General features: G+C 35.5%; 1 protein-coding gene across 1 annotated transcript in view; it reads right to left on the bottom strand.

Annotated features, from left to right (window-relative positions):
• The window catches only part of nfxl1 (nuclear transcription factor, X-box binding-like 1), a 138,622-nt gene that overhangs the window by 50,720 nt on the left and 62,771 nt on the right, over positions 1-25,131 (bottom strand). The window contains exons 13-15 of the mRNA XM_028801911.2: positions 11,235-11,355; positions 4,184-4,343; positions 2,079-2,170 (exon numbers count right to left, since the gene is read on the bottom strand). Coding sequence (XP_028657744.2) covers positions 2,079-2,170; positions 4,184-4,343; positions 11,235-11,355 — 373 coding nt within the window. The remainder of the gene's footprint in view (positions 1-2,078; positions 2,171-4,183; positions 4,344-11,234; positions 11,356-25,131) is intronic.

Below are 25,131 nucleotides of genomic sequence, written 5' to 3'. Positions count from 1 at the left end.
ACAGTATATAAATACCTCCATCAACAATACTACAACTAGGAGATATTTATATCTATATATAATAAAAAGAAAATACATACAAATAAGGCACATGCTTGGTTTATTTATAGAAACTGCTATACCAAGCTCACTCTCACAATGACTATGTCAAAATAGACAACCCCTATAGGCAGGAAGTGCCTTTTACTCCTGGGATCAAAACCTTCAGAAAATCCTGTGTTACACTGCTGTCTTCTACCTGTAGCAGCTGACACAGGTACATTCTACATATGTGCTACACTCAACTACTTTGAGGAACATAATAAAAAGCACTGCGACTTCGCATATGTGTGAGTACAAGCACACCCATGATGGGTTTCTTTTTTTTAATTTTATTAATTTTTATTGTAATCATTCCATACAAATAGATCAATTTATAACCAAACAAATTGAAGACAAATCAAACCCCACCCCTGAGCAGGAGAGCTTTGCTAAAGGAGAATTGCTTAGGGCTTTTTAATAAGACAACAATAAGAAAAAGGGAGAAATAAATATATATGTAAATAAGAGATGGAGAAGGGAATTAAATGTGGTTATAGTTATTTCTCTTATTCTAAAATAATATTGATCAGATCCTGCCAGGTTTTGAAAAAATTTTGTACAGATCCTCTAACTGAGAATTAGATTTTTTCCAATTTCAAATAATATAAAACATCGGTTTCCCACTGACTTATCAGAGGAGAGTTAGAATTCTTCCAATTTAACAGAATAAGTCTGCGTGCCAAAAGTGTAGTGAATGCAATCACTGTTTGCTTGTCCTTTGCCACTTCAAGTCCGTCTGGAAGAACACCGAACACAGCTGCTAGTGGGTTAGGAGGGATTGTGACTCCAAGGCTGTCTGAAAGGCACTTAAAAATTTTGGTCCAAAATGATGTTAATTTGGTGCAGGCCCAGAACATGCGACCCAGTGAGGCAGGAGCTTGGTTGCAGCGTTCGCAGGTTGGATCTTGCCCTGGAAACATTTTGGACAGTTTTAAGCGAGACAGATGAGCTCGATACATAATTTTTAGTTGAATAATTCTATGCTTTGCGCATATGGAGCTTGAGTGAATTCTCTGCTTTGCTACCTTCCACTCCTTTTCTGATATATTGATTAAGAGATCTTCTTCCCAATGTCCTCTTGGATCTTTTAAAGGTAGGGACTCTAATAGGATTTTATATAATGCGGAAATGGTGTTTAATTCCTCGAAATTGAACAGTATTTTTTCCAGCATTGTGGAGGGTGCGAGGTGGGGGAAATCGGGCAATTTCTGTTTAACAAAATTTCTAATTTGAAGATAGTGAAAGAAATGTGTAGTTGGGAGGTTGAATTTTGAACGGAATTGTTCAAAAGATGTAAATATGTTGTCTATATAAAGATCTCTCCTCTGCAAAACCAGCCAATATACTCACTGGAAACTAAGTTACTGTCCCTGTAACTTTACCTAAGGACTTTGTCTGGGAATTTAATTTGGGGCTCCTTTTCTCAGAAGTAATGCATGCATGTCTAAAATTATCTAAACTAAACTCTCTGCATTTCTTACTTCGTCAACGGCAGGTGGCTACGGAGACATTTGAGTTTTTGGCAGGGCACGCACGGCATCCATCAGGCCTGAAGTGGATGCGGGCCTAGCCCGTTGCCAGGTTCGCATCACATGGACCAGCAGAAGCCAAAGTTAAAATCCTTGAGGAAACACACCCCTGCACTTCAATGATTTAAACAGGTAAGTACTTTTACTTTACCAAAAGTCAGTCGTTTATAGGTAGGTAGGTAGGTAGGTAAGTAGATAGATAGGTAGATAGATAGATACTTTATTAATCCCAAGGGGAAATTCACATACTCCAGCAGCAGCATACTGATACAAAAAACAATATTAAATTAAAGAGTAATATACTGTTCATAAGACATTTTCCTTAAAATTACCGTAAGGAGCTGAAAATGAACTTAAGCATTCAAATGCTTTATATGCTACTTAGTAAGTATGACCTATTCAAAGTAGCTAAAATGTAAACAAAAATACAAAATAACATTACTTAAAATGGTTAAAATCATTACATACGTGGCAATTGGAACTTTACAAGGAGCACATGGCAAAGCTGTCAAGACAAAAGTCGGTTCAGAGGGCTGCTCCCAGGGGCCTGCAAGTTGAGGCTAAGTAAAAACAAGATAAACAAGAAATTATCAAACCTAAAAGTAGTAATATATAAATAAATGTCATCAGACACCATGAATCCGATAACAAGCAAGAAGCCTGTGATAATTTCTTGTGTTTTATAAATATGTTTATTCCTTCATGTCCTATAAAGTACATGACACCCATTCCCCCTTTAACATTCCCGACGTGAGGCTTCAAAGATTTGACAAATGAACACTGCATAAACCAATCAAACTGTTTCAACATATCTATAGCAAATAGCTTGATTAAAACTAAACTGACACTTTATTTATATGTTTATGTTAGTGGCCAGCACACAGCACATTCTTTTCTGCTTGTAATTGTAATTTGCCCCTGAAAAGGATTGTCATGCCTGTACATGTGCTTCTTCCCTTATGGATAATGGAAAACTGGATAATGCGTGCAACAAACAATATCAGTTAAGCAGTAGCTACTCTAAAATATTATGAAATAAGGGTAAATATACTTTACTAAATGGACAAAAAAAAGAGCTGTACTGAAATAAACAGTTTAAATACTTCAAACACTGGATCTCAAACTCAGTCCTGGAGATACCCATGTGTACCTGCAGGTTTATTGTTCCAACCATTTTCACAATCAGTAAGTAATCTTACCTCTAACTGATTTCATTTATAAGTTGGGCTATTTTTCCTTTTCTCTTATTTTGCTTTCAGAAAAAAACAGCAGTTTGATTTTTACATTTTTAAGACATTATCATTTTTTTTTTAATTGTATCCTAATAATTGCAATTAAAAACAAGCAAAGAAGACACGCAGATAAAACAACACTGACTATTAGAAAGCTGCAATAACTTCAGCATCAGACCCACTATATGTTTTTTGATAAACAATGGATAAATAACCAGAACGCCCTCAAAAGCAGAATAAAAATCATGACGATAATAAAAATCTAAAAAACCAAGTTTTAAAAAAAGAAATGTAATAATTTCCATGTAAAATATGCACTATAAAAATGCTTGGTACATTCTAATAATAATTCACCAAACTTAGTTTTGTACATTGGCCCCAGTACATAGAAAGTGGGAAATAAGACTTTGCTTAATTAAGCCAGGAGTCAAATTAATAGCAGATGTTGGTTGGAACAAAAGCCCCATTTCCACATGGAGTACTAAGAAAACTGAATTTTGAGAACCACTGCTTTAACAGATTACTTTTCAGACTATGAATGTTTTATTTAACCTTTATTTTGATCCTGCTTTATCTATTATGGGGTCTTGTACAGAGAAACAGCCTACCCAGGCAACACTGGGTACAAAGAGAAAACAAGATTATTCAACCTGGCCAATTTATATTTAGATATTAACATAACTTGTGCATCTTTAATATCTTCAAGGGAATTTGAGCATCATGAATAAACAGATGCAAAGTAAACCAAACTCAACAGACATCGACCAGGCTGGGAACTGAACGTAGCTGTGTGTAACTGTACTGTAGCAGGACTAACAACTGCAAATCAGTAACATTAATTAACTAAAAATGACCCTGTAATGTTCTTTACTGACAAGATATCACAAGACTGTTCAATATACATTTACTGTTCAAACTGTGTAAAGGAGAACGTTCAGTACAAAACAAAAACAAAAGCAATTAAAATTATCTTTTAAAATCTGCAGGATATTATTTCTTAAAAAGTAGTACTACTTGGTGCAATAATAAAAATTTAATTCCTCAGCATACCTGATGAAAATAACATTTTCTTCTAATCAATGCTACATTTAAAAAAAAATTTCATGTACTCTCTTTTCAACAAGATTAATTCCAGTTTCTCCCTTATTAAATCTGCTGAGCTTACTTTTAAATATATCAGTTGAAGAAATTTACATAGGCACTACAGAATGTAAATAAATAAGGCAACCTTTCTTACCCCCTTTAGTAAATTAGCTGGCAGTACTAAATATTAATGTGTGTAAATGAAAATGTATATGTTGTACCCATTAAGTAATTTCGAGTGTTTTTCTTTTTCTTTACCTTTTCAGTCTGCTTAATCATTACTTCATCATGGCATAAGGCTGGACAGATATGCCCACATTTACTCAGTACTTTCTGACAAATTTGTCGACATGGTGGACAGGTGCCAAAGTGGCAGCGATGGCTCTCTCGATTTGGGTGATGGCAAGTTGGAGAATTCCTGCACATAAACAGATAGACTGTATTGGAGAAAAAGTTTCTGACATTTCAAAATGGCTCCCTTTATTTTTATGCAAGGCATCTTCTTTCAATACTTAGTACAAAGGATTAGTAAAAAATCAAAACCATTTTCAAAAACAAAATGCAGATAGTACAGATGTATTTATTTGATTCACTTTAAAATACCAAAAAGATTATCCTTTTCACTTAGACAGCATGTTCAAGTGTAGTGAAATGAAATGCAATAGTTCAGAACAGTTGAAATTAACTATCATAATGAAATAAAATGCAGTACGGGTAACTGACTAACAGCTAGCACCAGCAGGACAAAAAGTAAAAAACCAGGACAAATATCCTAATATAATTCTGTATTTGTAGCACTGCTCTACCTATGTGGATGTAATATTTATGACAGTACAATAATGTGAAAGAAGTGTTGTTTAAAATCTATCAAGCATACTTTTAGGGTCATCCTTGTTTCTGTCAGTGCAACATTTATTGGCTGCATTAAATCATTATATGAATTTCATGCAGTGCTGTAACCCTGTTAGTCCTAAAAACCATGACCAATTAACCATACATCCTATATGGCCTACTGCCATGCAAGTCCTGGGAGTTTTTGCAGCAACTGCCTAAGCTGGATTGTTCACCTTTTCTACAGTTTGGATACATGTCATAAAGCTTCTTTTCGTCCATTCTGACCACCTATATTTATAATACACTTTTTTCATGTATTATTCAGTCATGTTGACACTGAATCATCAACAATGATGTCTCCTGGAAAAATCTGAGAATAAAGTTGGTAAATGAAACTGCAACAAGAGAAAAAAGCCAGAACTAATGCAATGACTGAAAGAAGAAAAAATCTTCCAAATAAATTGCATATTTTGGAAGTGGTCAATGGGGGTAAAATAGGAAATTAGAATGCAAACAGAAGCAGGACACTGACCAAAGAAGAGCTAGCTTAAAGCACTCTAACCAAGAGTCATCAGCAATGATGTTTATACGGCAGGGCAGTCAGAGGAGTTGGAAGAGATGTCAGTTACCAGCAAGGAGTGGAGCATCATTGCAGAGGAGGGGACAACCAAACCTGCATCAAGTCAGGCTATAGTGTCATTGGATGAAAATAACATCAAATGATATTGCCTGCTGTGGAGCCACAGATGAAGATTTATGAATGTACTAGGGGAGCAACAGGATAAAGGCATCCTTAATGTGTCAGAATTTCACATATTGTATTTATAAGGACTCACAAGAGGCAGTGCAGATACTTTCATGAAAACCTGTTTTTGTTTTCTATCAGAAAGGGATCAGAAATGAAGAGAAGACAGAGGAAGAGTGGGTAGTTTATTCATCATCAACTATATCAGACTATTATTCATTACCAAAATGTCTTATTAATTTTTGCCACTGCCAACGTAAAAGCTGATCATTAATTAATTGAGTGATATCAATCGATCCATTGACTTTCCCCAGTGTAGTTGAAGGTACAAGTCCCCCTTGGGTTCATTGTAAAGTTCCTTCCATCTCTGTATGTTGCTGGGATAGGAGCTGGCTCCCTGTGAGCTTGTAAGAATTAGTAAGTTCAGAAAAAGTATTTATTGCTATTAACAGAAATGTGTGAAAAAGTGCCAAAAAAGATAATTTCTACAGGAATCACTATATTATTAAATTTAAATCTTCAAAGACAAAACCATTTTTAAACTGAGCAATATCACAATGCTCTTCACAAAGGAATTAGAGGAATTGTACATACAGCAGATATTAACATGTTGGTTTTCACAATGCTGCATCATAGATATACAAATAGGCAGAACAGTTCCATCTGAACTGCTGACTCCCTCAAAGAGTTTAAGGAGCAACTAAAAACCATACTGTTGTGTGAACATCTGTCAAATTGTTAATGAATGTTTTTGTGCTCTGTGGATAGCTGTCATATTTCTAATTGATCATTTTTTGTTTTGTTTTGTTAACTTCAAAACTTTTAACTTGTGGTAATCAAATTTTGTAACCTGTCCTACTACACTTGTTCAAAACAGTTCCTAGCCTGATGTTAATCAATTATGTTGACCTCCTTTATAAGTCACTTTGGAAAAAGCATCTGCTAAGAAAATAAATGTAAATGCAATTGTAAATATAAAATAAGGTTAAGTATTATAACCTTATATATAATGTAGGTAACATACAATTAATTGAAAAACAACAATATACCACATGTACTTTGGAAGAAATCTGAATAAGGTATAAGAAATCGAAGAATTCCACTCCATGTCATCAGGTCTTTAGCTGCTTGGACATGGGTAGTGCCTGCACCATGCTGTTTCAGGTCAGATATCCCTCCATGGGCGACTGAAAAGGCTTGACAGCAAGTGTATTTGTCACCAGGGAAAGGGCTGACGCATTGACATTCTGTCTCCCACTCAGAGCTATATCTCAACAGCCTCTTGTGTTTCACAGACATCATCAGACATAACTGCATGTAGCATCTTGATCAGGACGTTCCTCTATACTGCATGAAGCGACTGCTTTTATTTTATTGCCATCATTTAATGAACACAGCATAATGGCAAGGATCATGCAGTGCTCAGGGCTTGTCTGTCTGTAATATTACCACAACATGAAAATGAAACTCATTCACTCTGCTTATATAACTGGTTTGATTTAATTGTTGTGTACTAAAATATGGAACAAATCAAGTTAGGGGTTGTGTTAATACGTATATGGTATAATAAGCAAATATGTTATAGGGCACAGCAGGTATGCAAGAGGCACTGATATTATCATGGTGCTGTTTGGTAACGCTACTGTTTATTTGAGAGTCATAATGGTGGCATTTTTTGTGCTGTTTTTAGTCATCTGTAGTATTTGAGAGGCTGTGTATTCATTTTTCATTATTCCACTATGCACTCCTCAGCATTTTATTATTACCATTATTATTTTCTAAGTTCATCTTGGGGTGAATCAAAATGTTCCTAACCAAGCGTCACTAAACATCTTTATCCAGCCTTGCTGTAAAGTGTCTCAGAATATGAAAAGATTCACAAAAATAGATGAGACCATTCAGTCCATCAGGCTCATTTGGTTACCAAATAGTTCTGTTGTACCAGTATCTTAGTGAAAAAGTTTTCATAAGTTTTTAAGGTTTCTGCTTCAATGATATGTTCCAGATTCACATCACTCATATAATGTATGCTTATATAAGGACTTGGAACCTGGCTTTGCTCTTAAGCACAATTACCCTTAATTTCCATCGGTGTCCTCAAGTATGTGATTTAATGGAAAGAAATTTGTTTGATAAACTTTATTGATGTCTGGTGAAGACCGAAGAGGGTTAATCTTAGTCTTTCAAAGTAGTACATTCCCATTTTGCCTGGATTGTGCTTGTTTGCTCTCCTTTGCACGGCTTCAATTGCTGCTAGGCCTTTTTTTGCAGTCTGGTAAACACAATTGCACACTGTATTCCAGATGCGATACAGTCTAAATATAAACAATTGACGTTACATAAAATAATATTTGAGAGAGGGATTGTATAAAAGTAGATATACAGCTAAAAATAGTAGACTTTGTGAGATTGTGAGTCTCATGGAGACACAGATAATGAGTCTTCTGGTGCCGTGGGTGAGGTTGTAGGAGAAGCCAGTGTATGCTTTGTGAGACACATATTTGCCTGCTTCACGTAGCTCTGTCTGCATTTTCAATATCATGCACCATGACAAGGAGGGGCATGATCGGGAAAAAAAATATATGTTCAAGTGACAACTCATGCTAAAATGACATAGCATTTTCAGACAGTGACGTTTTCATGTATGAATGTGTGTGTATGTGCGCGACAGAGGCAGAGACAGATTCAATCTCATTCAAGTGGTTACTGGAATATAAAATAAACACTTTCACAAAGGTATAATGAAATAGTGTGCTTTTATTCAGTGTTTGTGTGTCTGCTTATACCCATTCAGCGATATCTTTTACAGGTAGAAAAACTTTACACTAGCTGTTACAGACTGAAATCAAAGGCTTCTTCTTTTTGGGCATATACACCATCAGCATGGCACTGCCAGATCTAAACACTAGTGTGGCAAATTGCTCGTGTACTAAAGTGACTATAGCTGCAGGTGGAAGTCCCATTTTACTTTATGGTGCCAAGCGGAGTTGTGCTGCAGTGCAGCAGTCTATTAGCCAGCGAAAGTGCTGTGAAGAAGCTGTCCGTTGTTACGGTTCTGCCTTTGTCCAGAAACGGATCCATAAGGTTTATGACCACAGACTCGGAACGTCTTTGCCTTGGGTTGTAACTCAAAACACAGTTTCTCAACAAAACGTTTCCAGATGTCCAAAATCGCAGCAAAACTGTCGTTTTCCAAACGTTCTGCACGGGTGTCTTTGCTGTCAAAGCACAAATGCCGCATGTTAGTCTGATAGTGGTCAAGAGACATTGTATCTTTGATTGCCGGTACAACAAATAGTTCTGAGCAGGCATCAACCACAGCAACAACTGTGGTCATCACTGCTCTTGTGAAAAGAATGGAAATAAATGCCATCAACTCACAGAGGGAGAGGCACGTTCGTTGTACTATATGAATATCACTGAGAAAATAAAACTGAATAATAAAAAAAAAAGCACTAACTTTTACAAATAGCCAAAATTTACATTAGGTGTTACAGACTCAAATCAAATGTATGTTTTTATAATATTATAGTAATAATAATAACATCATTAATAACATTGAATCATTTAAATTTCAATTTAAATGTGATGCTTGCAGATTCAAATTTGTTACGATAAATAACAGTAGCCCAATGATGCTTATGAACGGTTAAAATTAAATGCAAAAATTAAGAAGGAAATTCAGGTAAAAGGTTGAAAAAGAAAAAGCTAGTAACTGCACTTTTGCTTCTGAGCCTTTATCATGAATATACAGTAGCTACAGTTAATGGGTGACATTAATTAACATTTTGATTTGGTGTGTTTCATGGCTACTATTGTTTTACCTGCTGTTAATGATCAGAAACTCATGTTCTGTACTTTTTTACTATTGTTATTTTGGTTGTTATAAATTTATATTACTTTTAATTGACATTGCCATGTTTTTGTGCCAGCGATGACAACCAATATTCATGTGAACCATTATGGTAGTGACCCCACTGAACTGCTACATTTAAAAGATGGCAACAAACAGAAGACTGATTCTTCAACTTTCAAAACAATACCAACAAAGGAAACATCAGTTCGGATATGACACTCATTTTGGTTTTTGTTTAGGAATTCAATTTAGGAGTATTGTTGAGGAATTGAGCTCTTGGGACTGCTACTTTGGCTTATTCTAAAAGCAAACAGCTCTTTATCTCTGCTACACAAACCACTCAGAAGTCCATTTGAAACAACACAATAATAGTGCACAAGCATCTTTTATCTGTCATTTACTGTAGCAGGGTGCACACTAGTACCTGTGATATGCACAGGAAGGTAAACATGCAGGCTCCATCATCTACTCTTTCAGTGCGTATATACAAAGTTTATAGTTATAATTATCATTTGCATATGGCAAAAGTAACAGTTTAAATCTACTTATGGTAGTCAGTGGCTAAGCACATAACAATTAAAACTGTTTATGTTCCTTAGTCTACTACAGCTGCACAATTATTTATTTTTTTATTTTTACACTGACAGGAGTGGAATTCAGTTGGATTATCAGTTGCGATACTCTCATCCAGGATGACATACAATATGATAAGCCTCCTATGGTACCACTACTGAATTCTACTGTTAACTCACTGAGTGTAGCATATTTGTTATTCTGTATTAATTGAGTCATTTACCATTCATTAAAGGTATATTCAGTACCTCTGAACCATTGATGGATAAGTAGATTTTTGACTGATGGCTCATTCTCAATGCACCCATTACACTGCTATGTGTAAAAACATCAGCAAAGGTACTGTGCTTGATAAATGCATGCAGGCAAATTTGGCACCCAATAAAATATTTTTTTCAAAGCTACTTAAATTATTAGTCGTGACTGTTCTCCCTCAGACTTGTTCACACAGGATCGAGACAAAAAAGATTAATGATGCTATATAAAGTATGTCAAAAAAGTACATAAGTCAAAGATAATAAAGTAAATAATTGTAATAAACAAATACAACACAGCTTTATATCTAAATTGATTATTAAATTTTTGTTAATTTTTCCTGTTTCTGCAATCCATTTAAATTATCCAACCAAGCCAATTAAGCTGTTTTTAAAAATGCATCAAGAAAATATTTCTTCTTCTCCAATCATATCCCATTTCACTTTGCTACTTGAATAGCTGTTTTTGTAAGCTTTCACTGTTATATATTTGACGGGTCAAAAAGAGGTAAACAAAAATCCCTTCTATAGAAAAGATTTATCTGAGAAATATCATGAATGTTTCAGAATGAGTGTATGCTTTGGTACTAGTTCTGTTACTGCAACCACATTATGAACATTTTATACTTAGATAAAAAACATAGTTAAGAAGTTTTGAAGTTTAGCACACTCTTAATAGTTACACTGTGTCTTGCATTATTGTAAACTGTTATAAACGCTGTTTTAAAATGCATATCTGTTTATTTTGACACCACTGACAGAAAGTTAATCATCATGTCCTATAAACATATAAAACAAGTCAAGCTCTTTTTTACCTTACTTTTTATCACTCTGATTACTAAAAATTGTCAGTTTATTCTCATGATTACTGTGAATCTTACAAATGAAATGTTCCCTTATATGTTACAAATATTAAATTTTTACATGTTTCTAACCCTGCTCTTGTGATGATAACACCTTCAGTTCCATCAAAACCCCTTTTTTCCATTTATAATTGTCTTCTTATATGTTAAATGACTTTAGCAAAGCACAAATTTGACAACTGACCTGCAATGTTCTTTACATTTTGGTGGTTTTGTTGTCTTCTCCCTCCCACAAGGAACAGAAAGTACAGTGCCATCACAGTTACATTTCACATTAATCATCTCTGGGCAAGGATAACAACTCCCTTGAAAACAAAAGCAAAAACATTTAAAGGAAAAATGCATATTTAGGTAAAACAAAGGATCATACCATAAAATGTCATTAAAATCGGGTCAGGAAAAGAAGAAGCAGTTTTTTTGGGTAGCAGAGTTATATGTGCAATATGAAATACATGAAGAAAAATCCCACAGAGTTGATTAATCTTGCTTTAATTATCTAGCTAAGTATCTTCTGGAACTAAATCTGTATTGTTTTGATGCATATAGACAAAGCATGCTAAGTGTAGATAAAATATGACAAATAAAATTTTTATTTGAAATCTTCACAGGAACATACAATATTAATTAAATGGTTGGTGGAGACCATACTCTGGCTCAACTCTTCATATTTGATTTCTCGCTCCAACCTTCCAGCAAATGGTAGATGTCTATTTGCACTCACATCATTAGATTCAGAGTCATTTCTTATCCAAGGGTCATAAGAATAATGAGCACCTATTTATAAAAGCACACTTTGCATATGTTACAGTTTATTTTTTATTTTTGTATAGCCCAAAATCACACAGGAAGTGCCGCAATGGGCTTTAACAGGCCCTGCCTCTTGACAGCCCCCCAGCCTTGACTCTCTAAGAAGACAAGGAAAAACTCCCAAAAAAACCTAGTAGGGAAAAATGGAAGAAACCTTGGGAAAGGCAGTTCAGAGAGAGACCCTTTCCAGGTAGATTGGGCGTGCAGTGGGTGTCAAAAGAAGGGGGTCAATACAATACAGTACAGTACACAGAACAATTTCTCAATATAGTAAGAAATAAAAAAATATATATATATATAAATTTTTGAAGTACAGAGCAGAATTTAACAGTAGATGATATATCCCATAATAAGATTTGTATTTGTATAGAGTCCTGGAGACCTCATCCTTCAAGCTGCCTCCCCCATTTGGCCATTCCACAGCTGAAACAGTGCTGGGCCAGCCAATCCGATGAAAGGACCCCTCTCTCCCACGATTCCTGCGATCCTCCATCTGGGATGACTTTTCCTTAGGCAGGCAAAACAACTTGGCAGGTGGGCCGTGGCACCAAGTGCCACATTTCTCTCATATACTATATATACACGGTATACACACTATATATATATATATATATATATATATATATATACATACACACACATACACTATATGGCAAGATATATATATATATATATATATATATATATATATATATATATATATATATATATATATATATATATATATATCTTGCCTGAAGAAGGGGCCTGAGTAGCCTTGAAAGCTTGCATATTGTAATCTTTTTAGTTAGCCAATAAAAGGTGTAATTTTGCTTGGCTTTTCTCTACATTCATAATGGAGCGTGAGATCGACAGGCGGATCGGTGCGGCATCCGCAGTAATGCGGGCGTTGCATCGGTCTGTCGTGGTGAAAAAGGAGCTGAGCCGCAAGGCGAAGCTCTCAATTTACCAGTCGATCTATGTTCCTACCCTCACCTATGGTCATGAGCTATGGGTAGTGACCGAAAGAACGAGATCGCGAATACAAGCGGCTGAAATGAGTTTCCTCCGCAGGGTGTCTGGGCTTTCCCTTAAAGATAGGGTGAGAAGCTCAGTCATCCGGGAGGGGCTCAGAGTAGAGCCGCTGCTCCTCCGCATCGAGAGGAGTCAGATGAGGTGGCTCGGGCATCTGATCAGGATGCCTCCTGGACGCCTCCCTGGTGAGGTGTTCCGGGCATGTCCAACCGGGAGGAGGCCCCGGGGAAGACCCAGGACATGCTGGAGGGACTATGTCTCTCGACTGGCCTGGGAACGCCTTGGGATTCTCCCGGAAGAGCTAGAAGAAGTGGCCGGGGAGAGGGAAGTCTGGGCATCTCTGCTCAAGCTGCTGCCCCCGCGACCCGACCTCGGATAAGCGGGAGACAATGGATGGATGGATGGATATATATATATATACACACACTATATATGTACACACACTATATATATTGTCACACACGTGTTTAGGAGACAGCTAAAGGGATTAAATATATGTGATTCCATGCCAGACCAGGGGGTGGTGAAGTGCACTAATTTTCCCTCTCGATCTTTTGCAGACCATTCTAGGGAAATCCCGTCTGGCTCTGGGGCAGCCAATGACGACACTTCCGGTTCCGGTATTGATGACATCACTACCGCTACTGGCCTTTAAAGCTGCCATCTTGTCTCCTGAGAGTTGGTTCTGTTTTGGACTCAGTTGAATAAACATGTCTCTATTATTTAATCAGCCGGGTACAATTATACGGGGGCCTGCCCCAAACCTTCTCGATGTCTTATGGTCGTTTTTCTGACAATATATACACACTAATATATATATATATATATATATATATATATATATATATATATATATATATATATACACACACACACTATATATTGTATACATATATATATAGTGTATTTCCATTTATTATTCATATATAGTATATGTTGCATTCGGTTCAAGCTCTTGACTTTTTTGGTTTCTTAATTGTAATTGTTATACCACTGTTACTATGCTGAAGAGACATGCAGGTCAGAAGTTCACGGTATTATCTAAAAGAAATTGAACATAAAATAATGTCCTCTACATTGAAATCTTCATGACATTCTGCCTTCTCAATAAGGAGTGTAACACAAATGTTGGCATATCCTAAATGTTTCAACCAAACAATGAATATAGCATTCAAAGTGCAAGTATATTTATGAATACAAAGCCACTCTGCTATCTATACAGTGTTTACATTTCTAAGTAATTCAACTTTTTGATCTGTACATTTTATTTCATATTAAATGATGTATAGCTTTATGATACACATTTCTCTAAAAAGATATAATTTACAACAATAACTTTTTTTTTGTTTACTTGCTAAGAAACTTAGCATGATTAGAAACATCCTTTTGCATTAGAGTTAACCTGCTCCAAAATTTCACCTCTCTTAATTGTTTCTGTTAAACCTTATGGGAATTGTTTGTCCTATTGTGCTACATGTTCATCATCATTAGAAGTGATGTTTGAAACTTTGCATTATTGGAATATTTTTGCCATGACATTTTATTACCAGGATCCTTTCAATTTCATTAATACTTCTTATAACACCTGATATACTACATTAGTTTCATTGACTTTTTGGGGATATAAGCATTTCAAATGTATTTACCATTCAATAAAATATGGTTACACCATTTAACACTAGAATTACCAGAGCCTACGAAAAAACACGTAGATCCGGCCCACCTTAAATCCTATCGCACCTCTCTGTCAGTGTCTTTTGTCATGTAAATGTGCCGATAAAGACAAGCACAAGCAGCCTGCTATTCCATTCCCCCATCGCCGCAGAACGTGCACAAAGTTCTCCCAGCTCATGCTTTGATTATATGGGAGTGAAGTGCTGGAGTTTAGAGTGGAAATAATAGATTGTTATTTGGAACACATGCATTTCATGTGTTTTCATTTCTACAATAATCTGTGTAAACACATTGTTAAAACAGAAACGTTTTTCATATTTTAGTAGTAAATAACAAAATGTTTGCATAAACTATATAACGTGTGAGGCCTGAAGTCCAAAGATCAAATAAACACTTTCACAAAAGGTTCAAGGATAAGACAACAGCTTCCGTGGCATAGTGGTAAGATTTGCTGGCTTGTAATCAAGAGTCCCCGGTTCAATCCCGACTTCCTCCTATATTTGTCGTTTTCAGTAGTGAGCTCCTCTTATTGTTAATATTTGCAATGTACACACTTCTGTCTGTGCTGTGGTTCCTATTAGACTGAAGGGGCTGGGGGAAACGGCTGTCTTGGAACAGAAGTTTGCCAATGCTGCATCCTCTTTTGCTTTATCCATCGCCTTTTCTTGTAAGAAGTGACAACGTACTTCCTGTGCAAGGTGAGCAAAGAACACCCTTCTTATCCATCGACTTTTCTTGTAAGAAGCGACAACAATGTTCCTCTGCAAGGTGAGCAAAGAAAACTCTTCTTTTCTCAGTAGCCCCTGTGCATGCCTTGTACAGTACATGTGCGTTGATCGCCGCCAAGTCAAGCTTGTTATAGCACACAGCAATTGGCCAACTGCGTGTTCCTGCTTGCACTGAATAAGGCCACAACTTCTGGTGCACGATGTCAACGCAACACGGAGAAAAAAAAGAAAGACAAATATATGGGACATAGGGTATACATTTATGGTACTTGTAAAGTTAGCTTTTTTCAGTTTTATTCTCTCAATCACGATCATGCTGTACCTCCCCCATCTGACTCTAAGTAACCGCGCCAGCGTAAATTCACACCCGATCTGACGCTGTTGGTTTTCAAATAATATTGCATTAGTGAGATGATGTTTTCTGATTAGTACTATTCAGGTCATAAAATGATTTCTTCAAAATGTCACATATATTGTCTCTTTCAGGTGAGTAATAGAAACCACAGCATTGGGAGAAGTGTGCGCATTGCAACAGGTACACATGTCGTAAATGCAGGAAGGACAGTCCTTGCATGTGTGTGAACTGTTAACATTTGAATTTGATGATTGCATATAGCGTTGAACTAACCCCTCTGTACTATTCTTTCCTCTGCATGTTCTGGAGTACAAAAGAAACCACCATACAGCAACATGGAGACTGGCAAGATCGGGAAAAAAACAACACAAGGTCACTGATTACAACTGCAAGATGTTATGCGAATGAATATGAATAATATGAATAATGTTGCATCCATGCCACAATGTTTTCTGAAATGTACTATACAGGTCATAAAATGAATAATTCCAAATATCATACATACCTATGTCTCTGTTTTTTTTTTTTTGACATTATGGACCATAAGGTGCATACTAATTCTGCGTGCGCAAGAACACTCAATAAAACTGAATAAAAAAATAAAGTGACAGTGAGATACGAATAAGGCAGATTCACCAGCGTTTGTATGTCAGCTTTTATCTCTCCAGATCAGAGAATGTCCAGTTCCATTGCCTCAAAACACCACTCACATCTACAGTTATTCCCAGTTTCAAATAAAAACTGTGTCAGATCCCTAGGGCGGTAGTATGTATTGTGATCGTGACTGAGAGAATAAAAATGAAAAAAAAAAAGGTAACTTTTACAAGTACTATAAATGTACACCGTCTGTTAAAGACGCAAACCAAATGTATGTGTTTATTGTATAATATTAACAATAACAGCAGCTCACTACTAAAAACAGCAAATATAGGAGGAAGTTGGGATCAAACCGGGGACTTGATTAGAAGTCAGCAAATCTTACCACTATGCTACGGAAGCTGTTGTCTTATACTTGAACCTTTTGTGGAAGTGTTTATTTGATCTTTGGACTTCAGGCCTCACACGTTTTATAGTTTATGCCAACATTTTGTCATTTTCTACTAAAATATGAAAAACATTTCTGTTTTAACAATGTGTTTACACAGATTATTGTAGAAACGGAATACACATGAAATGCATGTATTCCAAATAATCTATTATTTCCACTCTAAAACTCCAGCACTTCACTCCCAGATAATCAAGGCGTGAGCTGGGAGAACTTTGTGCACGTTCTGCGGATGTGGGGGGATGGAATAGCAGGCTGCTTGTGCTTGTCTTTATCGGCACATTTACAGGACAAAAGATGCTGAAAGAGAGGTGTGATAGGATTTAAGGTGGGCCGGATCTACGAGTTTTTTCATAGGCTCTGGTAATTCTAGTGTTAAAAAAGATATAAAAAGGAAATGTTTAAATAACTACAGTACATTAATGATTTAATTATTGAAAAACAATACATTTTGCTTTAGTGCATTAGAAAATTACATATTGAGCTTTTTGTTTAGAATAATTTTGATGAGTACAGGCCATTCGCCCAATGAGCTCATCACTCTTATTTTCCTAGAATCACTAGGATAACATTGAATCAAGGTTTGAAGGTCCCTAAAGTCCTACTCTCTACCATACTAACTGGTAATTTACTGAATGTGTTTGCGGTTAAATGTGTGAAGAAAGCTTTCTAACATTTGTAAGAAATTTGCTCTTAAGTTTCCCACTGTATTTTTGTGTTCATGTTGGAATGTATTTTAAATTAACAACAAGGATCCACTGAACTAATTCCTTTCATAATTTTAAAAACTTCAGTCTTGTCACCTCTTAAACTCCATTTGCTTAAAGTAAAAAGGTTTAACTCCTTCGATCTTTTCTCATATTTCATACCTCTCAGTCCTAAAATTAGCTTAATTGCTCTCCTCTGGATTTTCTCTAGTACTGCTTCATCTTTTTTGTAATATGGAGACCACAACTGTACACATGTACAAAATACTCCACATGCTTCATTCATTAAGCTTGCGTACACACAAAAAAAAGAGGCTCAAAACGAGCATATGCAACTTCCCATGCAAATGTTGGGATTTACTGAAGAAAACTTGACGAGAAAGCTTGTGTATATTTATGGTAATTCTGCCCCTTGCGTACGTAACATTCCAGACAAAACTGGGACATTATGACATCCTTGATCAACCAGGAAAATTCAGTCAAACCAGCAAAATGATGACTAACATGCATAATCATTCATATAATTGAAATGTTATTATAATGTGTGTTGATGTGACAAATACATTACACCTCAAAATTGATGAATATAATGTACAGAATGTATTTTAGTTTCCTTCTAAAAGGGTCAATGTTGCATTTTTGCACTGAAGATGTTTTTTTTTCCCCCCTCAGTTTATATCAACTATCTGTTGTCACTTCTCTGTGAACTGGCTGCCGGGTCAGGAATATTTTCATCAAGCCTTTTGTGCTGGAAGTAATTAACCAACCAGTGACACACTAAATCCAGTTTTCATAAGGTGTGGGTGTAAACACATTTTAAAAAATTACAGTATTCCCAAAGTAATTAGAGCACTTTATTGCACACATATTGCAATAAAGGCACCTAGAAAGAATGAAGCTTCTTTTTTTAACTGTAAGTAGTTACATTCCATTAATGCACAAGTCATTCAAGATGTGACTGGCAAACATAGTGTGCCGATGGTCTGGGTCAACCCTGTGACTCATTTATGTTTGAGGCAAAGTAGCTTTGACAGACATGATGGTGTTCATATGACCTGTACTGTTCATTGTAACAGCAATCATGTCATTACTTGTGGCAGAGATAATTATGTACATATGTGTGTTACATTCGGTAACTGGGCATTCTCAGTTTTTCCATGGACACACTGTTAAGGTACCTGAATTCCATTTCAGCGATAAGGATACGATTTCTGTTTTTTTACTTCAGTCAAACAAAAAGTAATAGTATTCTGCATACTGATTCACAGAATTGAGAAAAAACTGATTAACAATACATTATACATTGCAAAAAATATCACAACACATTATATATTTTAATTACTTTAAAACCTTAAACTTCTGAAAGAATGTATCTATGCCTCTGAATATAAATAATCTATGTAAATTCTGCACTCTATCTCTGACACATTTAATTATAGTTAAAGGTGTTGATCATAGCACTTTTTATTAGTATGACCAAAACAATATTCCTAAAGGTCAACGAGAGAGTGGGTACTGAGTGCATGTTTATGGAAGAAAACCAAGGGTGAGATGTTGTTAAAAGCAATCATCAAAATACAGCAATCATTAATCTCAAACAAGTGTTTCCAATGGCAAAACCAAAACCAAAGTCACAGCTACTTTAAAATCGGAAGCCTTTCCTAAATTCAGACACCCCCTTTTAAAATGCAATCATGCCAGCACCACATTACCAAGAAATATCTGCAGCTACAAAAAGGGAGTGCACATTGAAAAACAGATTAAAAATAAAAGCAACAAGAAAGAAAAATGAAAAATATACTGAAAAAAATGAAAATACCAAAAATCAAACAGTAATGTGTTTCTGACAATGAAACAAGCAAACAAAATAAATTTTAACATATGGCATTCATTTAATAAAAGAAACATCACTGTTATTCAACAGGATGCGATTCAGTGTTAAGATTTTCCAGCCACAGTTTCTAAAACATGAAAAAAGAAAGCATTTTATCTGTTCATTTAAAATGCTTTTAACCTGACTTGCTAAATAGACAACACTGAATTGTGAAGGTCTAGGTGACATTTACTCCTGCTGCCATTTCAATTTGCTGCACATTATTCTTCATATTATAAAAATTCACAAATTCTGATAACTGACAATGGTGCTTATCAAGCAACCTTTTCACTTTTGTTAGCATTTCATCACCACCTCATTATTCATAAATCTACAGGAAAAAGGTTAATGAATTAATCAAATAGCATAAGCGTAAGTAAACAAGATTGCAGTCTAAAAATGTCTATTATCCCCCAATGAAGTTTACTACACAATGCAAAATTTGCTTATGTTCAAAAGGTAACTATTTAAAAATGTGTAAATCATACAATATTACTCATTTGTTCTAAATCCCAAACTGTAAAATAAGTAGTGTTACGATTAATTTTCCATGTGTGCTTAGAAATGCCTTTCAGAAAGAGAGGCAGGATTTCGCAGTATTCCACAACTAGCTGCTCGACAAAAATCTGTGCATGGCTCTCAGTTTTTTTGTTAATGTTGGTCTATTTCATCTATTATTTTTGTTTCCCTGAGCAGTAAATGGCCAAGTAAATTTACTAAAATGATAAACTCTACTAGATTTTACAAAAATCTAACATTCTTGAATATTTATTGTTTATCTTCCTTGTTTAAATTACCAAACCTAAAAAGATATTACTGCTGCAAAACAATTTTTCCCTCCATTCTGTTGGGAGAAAAAACTCAAGAAATTTGCTCTGTATTTTTAAATTTTTGTCACTTTTGTTGACTTTTTTCAAACAGACTGGTAATATGGGAGGCAAATATAAAGGCCTCAGTGCTAGTAAGCCAGATGGACCTAGGTACAGTCACTTAGAATGTGAAGTTACTGCTTGCAAAAACAGTGGATAAATGCCCAGCTATAAAGTAGCCTGGTGTATGTTATTCCCAAAGTTAGAGGAAGACAAAGATTTTCCATTGTTACTTAGTCCACTAGCTCATCTAGGCTTTAGTTGGTGTTCTAAATTTTTAACTTGTCTCAAATTTTCTTCCAAGAATGATCCTGAGTGGCCTCAAAATTCATGATATTAACTTTTTATTTTCCATTTCTCAGTTTTGGTTCAGATTATTCATAAAAGCACATTCTGCCATACAGGAAAAGGCGGCAATAATATTGGACAGGTTCACAGCGCTATATGCCAAGAATGAGAATATGGATTTATAAACTTGGCGCGTTTACATGCCTCTATGTATATATGTAACTTTTGTGTTTAAATGCTTGATGTACACATACATGTTTGCTTATGTAATTCCTCAATGAATTAAATTATATATCTGGGCAGAAATACTTCTTTATACATAATATTATAAGTAAACACTTGGTTTGCTTTGGGAATCTGTTTTCCTTGATTTTATGTATCAAGAACTTTTATTTTAATCTTTGCTCACAAGTATGAGTAAGAACAAGCAGTATATATATATCAAGGAGAGTAGGGTTGTTTTTTTTGTCAAAAATTACATGGAAATAATTATCCAATTTATATATTATTGTGTATATAAAAACAACTTTACAACAAATGAGTCAAGTTATCTTCCAAAACATCTTCTGGGAGACATATGTTATCTAAATAATGTAAGACCACAATGTAATCAGCTGTAGCACACCAATTCACTACTGTCACACTGACATACATACACACCTGGCAAACTTGCTGTCACCAGTCTTTGTAAAGATATGCTTACCATCACAGTAATAATTAGCAATTTGTTTCATAGTAGCATTCTAACCTGGATCGTAGCTCATCTAAGTAATGTAATTGCTTCACTTTTCATGAAAACAGCATAGCTCTCTTTTGGTCCATGCAAACACTACAAAAGACATACCCAACAGAATAAAAGAATAAAATATATTACAGTAAAAATAACTAATAATTAAATGTATCGACTGCTTAAATATATAGGAAGACATGATGTTGAAGCCCTGAAATCCTGAACTTGTCATGCACCTCTGTTTATGTAACAGTCCAATTAATTAATTAAATTAACAAAAAGGAGGCACTGGTAAATTTATGAAGTAAGAATGCAAATGTACCCTGAAGCTGAAGATGGCAGTAAACACTCATGCATTTAACACATTTACTTAAAAAAATTGCATATTTACTAAAATATTAAATATTTATTCAAATGTTTTTATGAAAACTAAAATAACCAGTAGTTTCTATACTGATTCCAGTGGTATCCCATTTATATCTTTGTCTTTGGAGCAAGACCCTGTAGGAAATAAAGAGGGCATACAGAACAGACAGACTTAAAATTAAAAAATGAATTTAAGGCTATGTTGCTGCATAGACAAAAAGTTTATCCTTCAACACCTCAGGTTAATATTGATCTATGCATTGCTGCATATGACGTATGACCTTCTTCTATCTGTTATCACTATAAAGGTGGAAAATGAAACTCACCAAAACCACATAATCGCTATATATTCAGTAATTTAATTAAGTAATTCTGACCTTTATAGGACATGATATAGAAGAAAAAGGCAGTAAAGGTCAAGTTATATAAGGAATTGCGCAAACCCCTCATAAAAATATGAGATGCATTTGTTAGGAAGGATGTTAATTATATAGAAGTTTTATTTTAGTCTTATTTTTTTCTTGGTTATATTTTATTTACACAGTAATTGCTGTCTTTCATGAAATGGACACAAAAGCAATTAAAATATAAAAATGACTTACAGTGCATCCGGAAAGTATTCACAGCGCATTACTTTTTCCACATTTTGTTATGTTACAGCCTTATTCCAAAATGGATTAAATTCATTTTTTTCCTCAGAATTCTACACACAACACCCCATAATGACAATGTGAAAAAAGTTTGAGATTTTTTCAAATTCATTAAAATTAAAAAAATTGAGAAAGCACATGTACATAAGTATTCACAGCCTTTGCCATGAAGCTCAAAATTGAGCTCAGGTGCATCCTGTTTCCCCTGATCATCCTTGAGATGTTTCTGCAGCTTAATTGGAGTCCACCTGTGGTAAATTCAGTTGACTGGACATAATTTGGAAAGGCACACACCTGTCTATATAAGGTCCCACAGTTGACAGTTCATGTCAGAGTACAAACCAAGCATGAAGTCAAAGGAATTGTCTGTAGACCTCCGAGACAGGATTGTCTCGAGGCACAAATCTGGGGAAGGTTACAGAAAAATTTCTGCAGCTTTGAAGGTCCCAATGAGCACAGTGGCCTCCATCATCCGTAAGTGGAAGAAGTTCAAAACCACCAGGACTCTTCCTAGAGCTGGCCGGCCATCTAAACTGAGCGATCGGGGGAGAAGGGCCTTAGTCAGGGAGGTGACCAAGAACCCGATTGTCACTCAGTCAGAGCTCCAGAGGTCCTCTGTGGAGAGAGGAGAACCTTCCAGAAGGACAACCATCTCTGCAGCAATCCACCAATCAGGCCTGTATGGTAGTGGCGCCAGACGGAAGCCACTCCTTAGTAAAAGGCACATGGCAGCCCGCCTGGAGTTTGTCAAAAGGCACCTGAAGGACTCTCAGACCATGAGAAAGAAAATTCTCTGGTCTGATGAGACAAAGATTGAGCTCTGTGGTGTGAATGCCAGGCGTCATGTTTGGAGGAAACCAGGCACCGCTCATCACCAGGCCAATACCATCCCTACAGTGAAGCATGGTGGTGGCAGCATCATGCTCTGGGGATGTTTTTCAGGGGCAGGAACTGGGAGACTAGTCAGGATAAAGGGAAAGATGACTGCAGCAATGTACAGAGACATCCTGGATGAAACCCTGCTCCAGAGCGCTCTTGACCTCAGACTGGGGCGATGGTTCATCTTTCAGCAGGACAATGACCCTAAGCACACAGCCAAGATATCAAAGGAGTGGCTTCAGGACAACTCTGTGAATGTCCTTGAGTGGCCCAGCCAGAGCCCAGACTTGAATCTGATTGAACATCTCTGGAGAGATCTTAAAATGGCTGTGCACCAACGCTTCCCATCCAACCTGATGGAGCTTGAGAGGTGCTGCAAAGAGGAATGGGAGAAACTGGCCAAGGATAGGTGTGCCAAGCTTGTGGCATCATATTCAAAAAGACTTGATGGTGTAATTGCTGCCAAAGGTGCATTGACAAAGTATTGAGCAAAGGCTATGAATACATATGTACATGTGATTTCTCAGTTTTTTTATTTTTAATAAATTTGCAAAAACCTCAAGTAAACTTTTTCCACGTTGTCATTATGGGGTATTGTGTGTAGAATTCTGAGGAAAAAAATGAATTTAATCCATTTTGGAATAAGGCTGTAACATAACAAAATGTGGAAAATGTGATGCACTGTGAATACTTTCCGGATGCACTTTATAAGATACTTGAGTTTTATTTGTTGGGAATGCAGACTTTTAAGTAAAGTAGGCTAAAGCATTAAGATCAGACTTCTAGATAAGAATGATATCAGCAAGTTAGGAGCTTGTACACAAACGGGTAAATCAAGAGCAAAAGGTTTTGAAAAATCTGTGCATAGTGTAGTAGCTGAGGATCAAAGAAGAATGAATATATCAAGATACAGAAAAGATAAAAAATAGGTTGCACATAAACCTCTGGCTTTTGAGGTTAGATAATCCTTACTTCAATTAATTACTTTTGATACTGAACACTAGAAAAGTTATTAAAGAGAAGTAATGATTAGCAATAAGCTGCATCTGGATCCCAAGGAATGTTAAATAAATTGAGTCACCTTATGTATATGTTGTACACAAAAAAGTCGTGCAAGCATCATTCTGACTATTAACCCAAATAATAAGCTGAAAGTTATAATGTATATCCCTATTTAATCAAATATAGAAAGATAACCTAACTCACATCTCAGTCTGAATTCTGGAAAACTGTTCCACTCTCAGTCATTTATTTTCTTTCATAGGTGCATGGAAAGAAAGCATATGCAGCAAGGTGCACTAATAGACTGGGATTATTGCAGGATTCCCAACTACAGGACACAAGTGGAAATGGTATTTGGTAATGTTATAAAAGATTAAGATTAGGAAAATTATTTTAAAATTATCTTAAAATTGGTATAAATCACAACTCTCGTCAACATCAAAGCCTAAAAACCAAAACTGCCTCATTATAACATGGGCATGAGCAACTGTCTACCATTAAGAAACACTTGAAGTTACTAGTTTCTTTTATTAATTCTAACACACCATGCCCAACTGTTCTCCTTCTCCCACCTGTATTCACAAGATGACCATCTCAGCATGGACTACAAAATACATACATACATAAACAAAGAGGTAATTCGCTTGTGGAACTTCGTTCAGTTATAGAAACACTAGCAAAATACCCGCGCTTCGCAGCGGAGAAGTAGTGTGTTAAAGAGGTTATGAAAAAAAAAAAAGGAAACTTTTAAAAATAACGTAACATGACTGTCAATGTAATTGTGTTGTCATTGTTATGACTGTTGCTGTCTTTTATATATATAATATACACACACACACATAAACATATATATATACATATACATATATATATATACATATCTACATATACACATATCTACATATACATACGTATATACACATATACACATCCACATAAACATATATATATATATACATATACAAATTTACATATCTACATATATATATAGACATACATATATACATACATACATTCACATATATTGTATATATATATATTGTATATATATATATATATATATATATATATATATATATATATATATATATATA

This window comes from Erpetoichthys calabaricus, chromosome 5 (assembly GCF_900747795.2).
Source record: "Erpetoichthys calabaricus chromosome 5, fErpCal1.3, whole genome shotgun sequence".
Taxonomy (NCBI): domain Eukaryota; kingdom Metazoa; phylum Chordata; class Cladistia; order Polypteriformes; family Polypteridae; genus Erpetoichthys; species Erpetoichthys calabaricus.
This window is presented reverse-complemented; position numbering and strand designations above follow the sequence as displayed.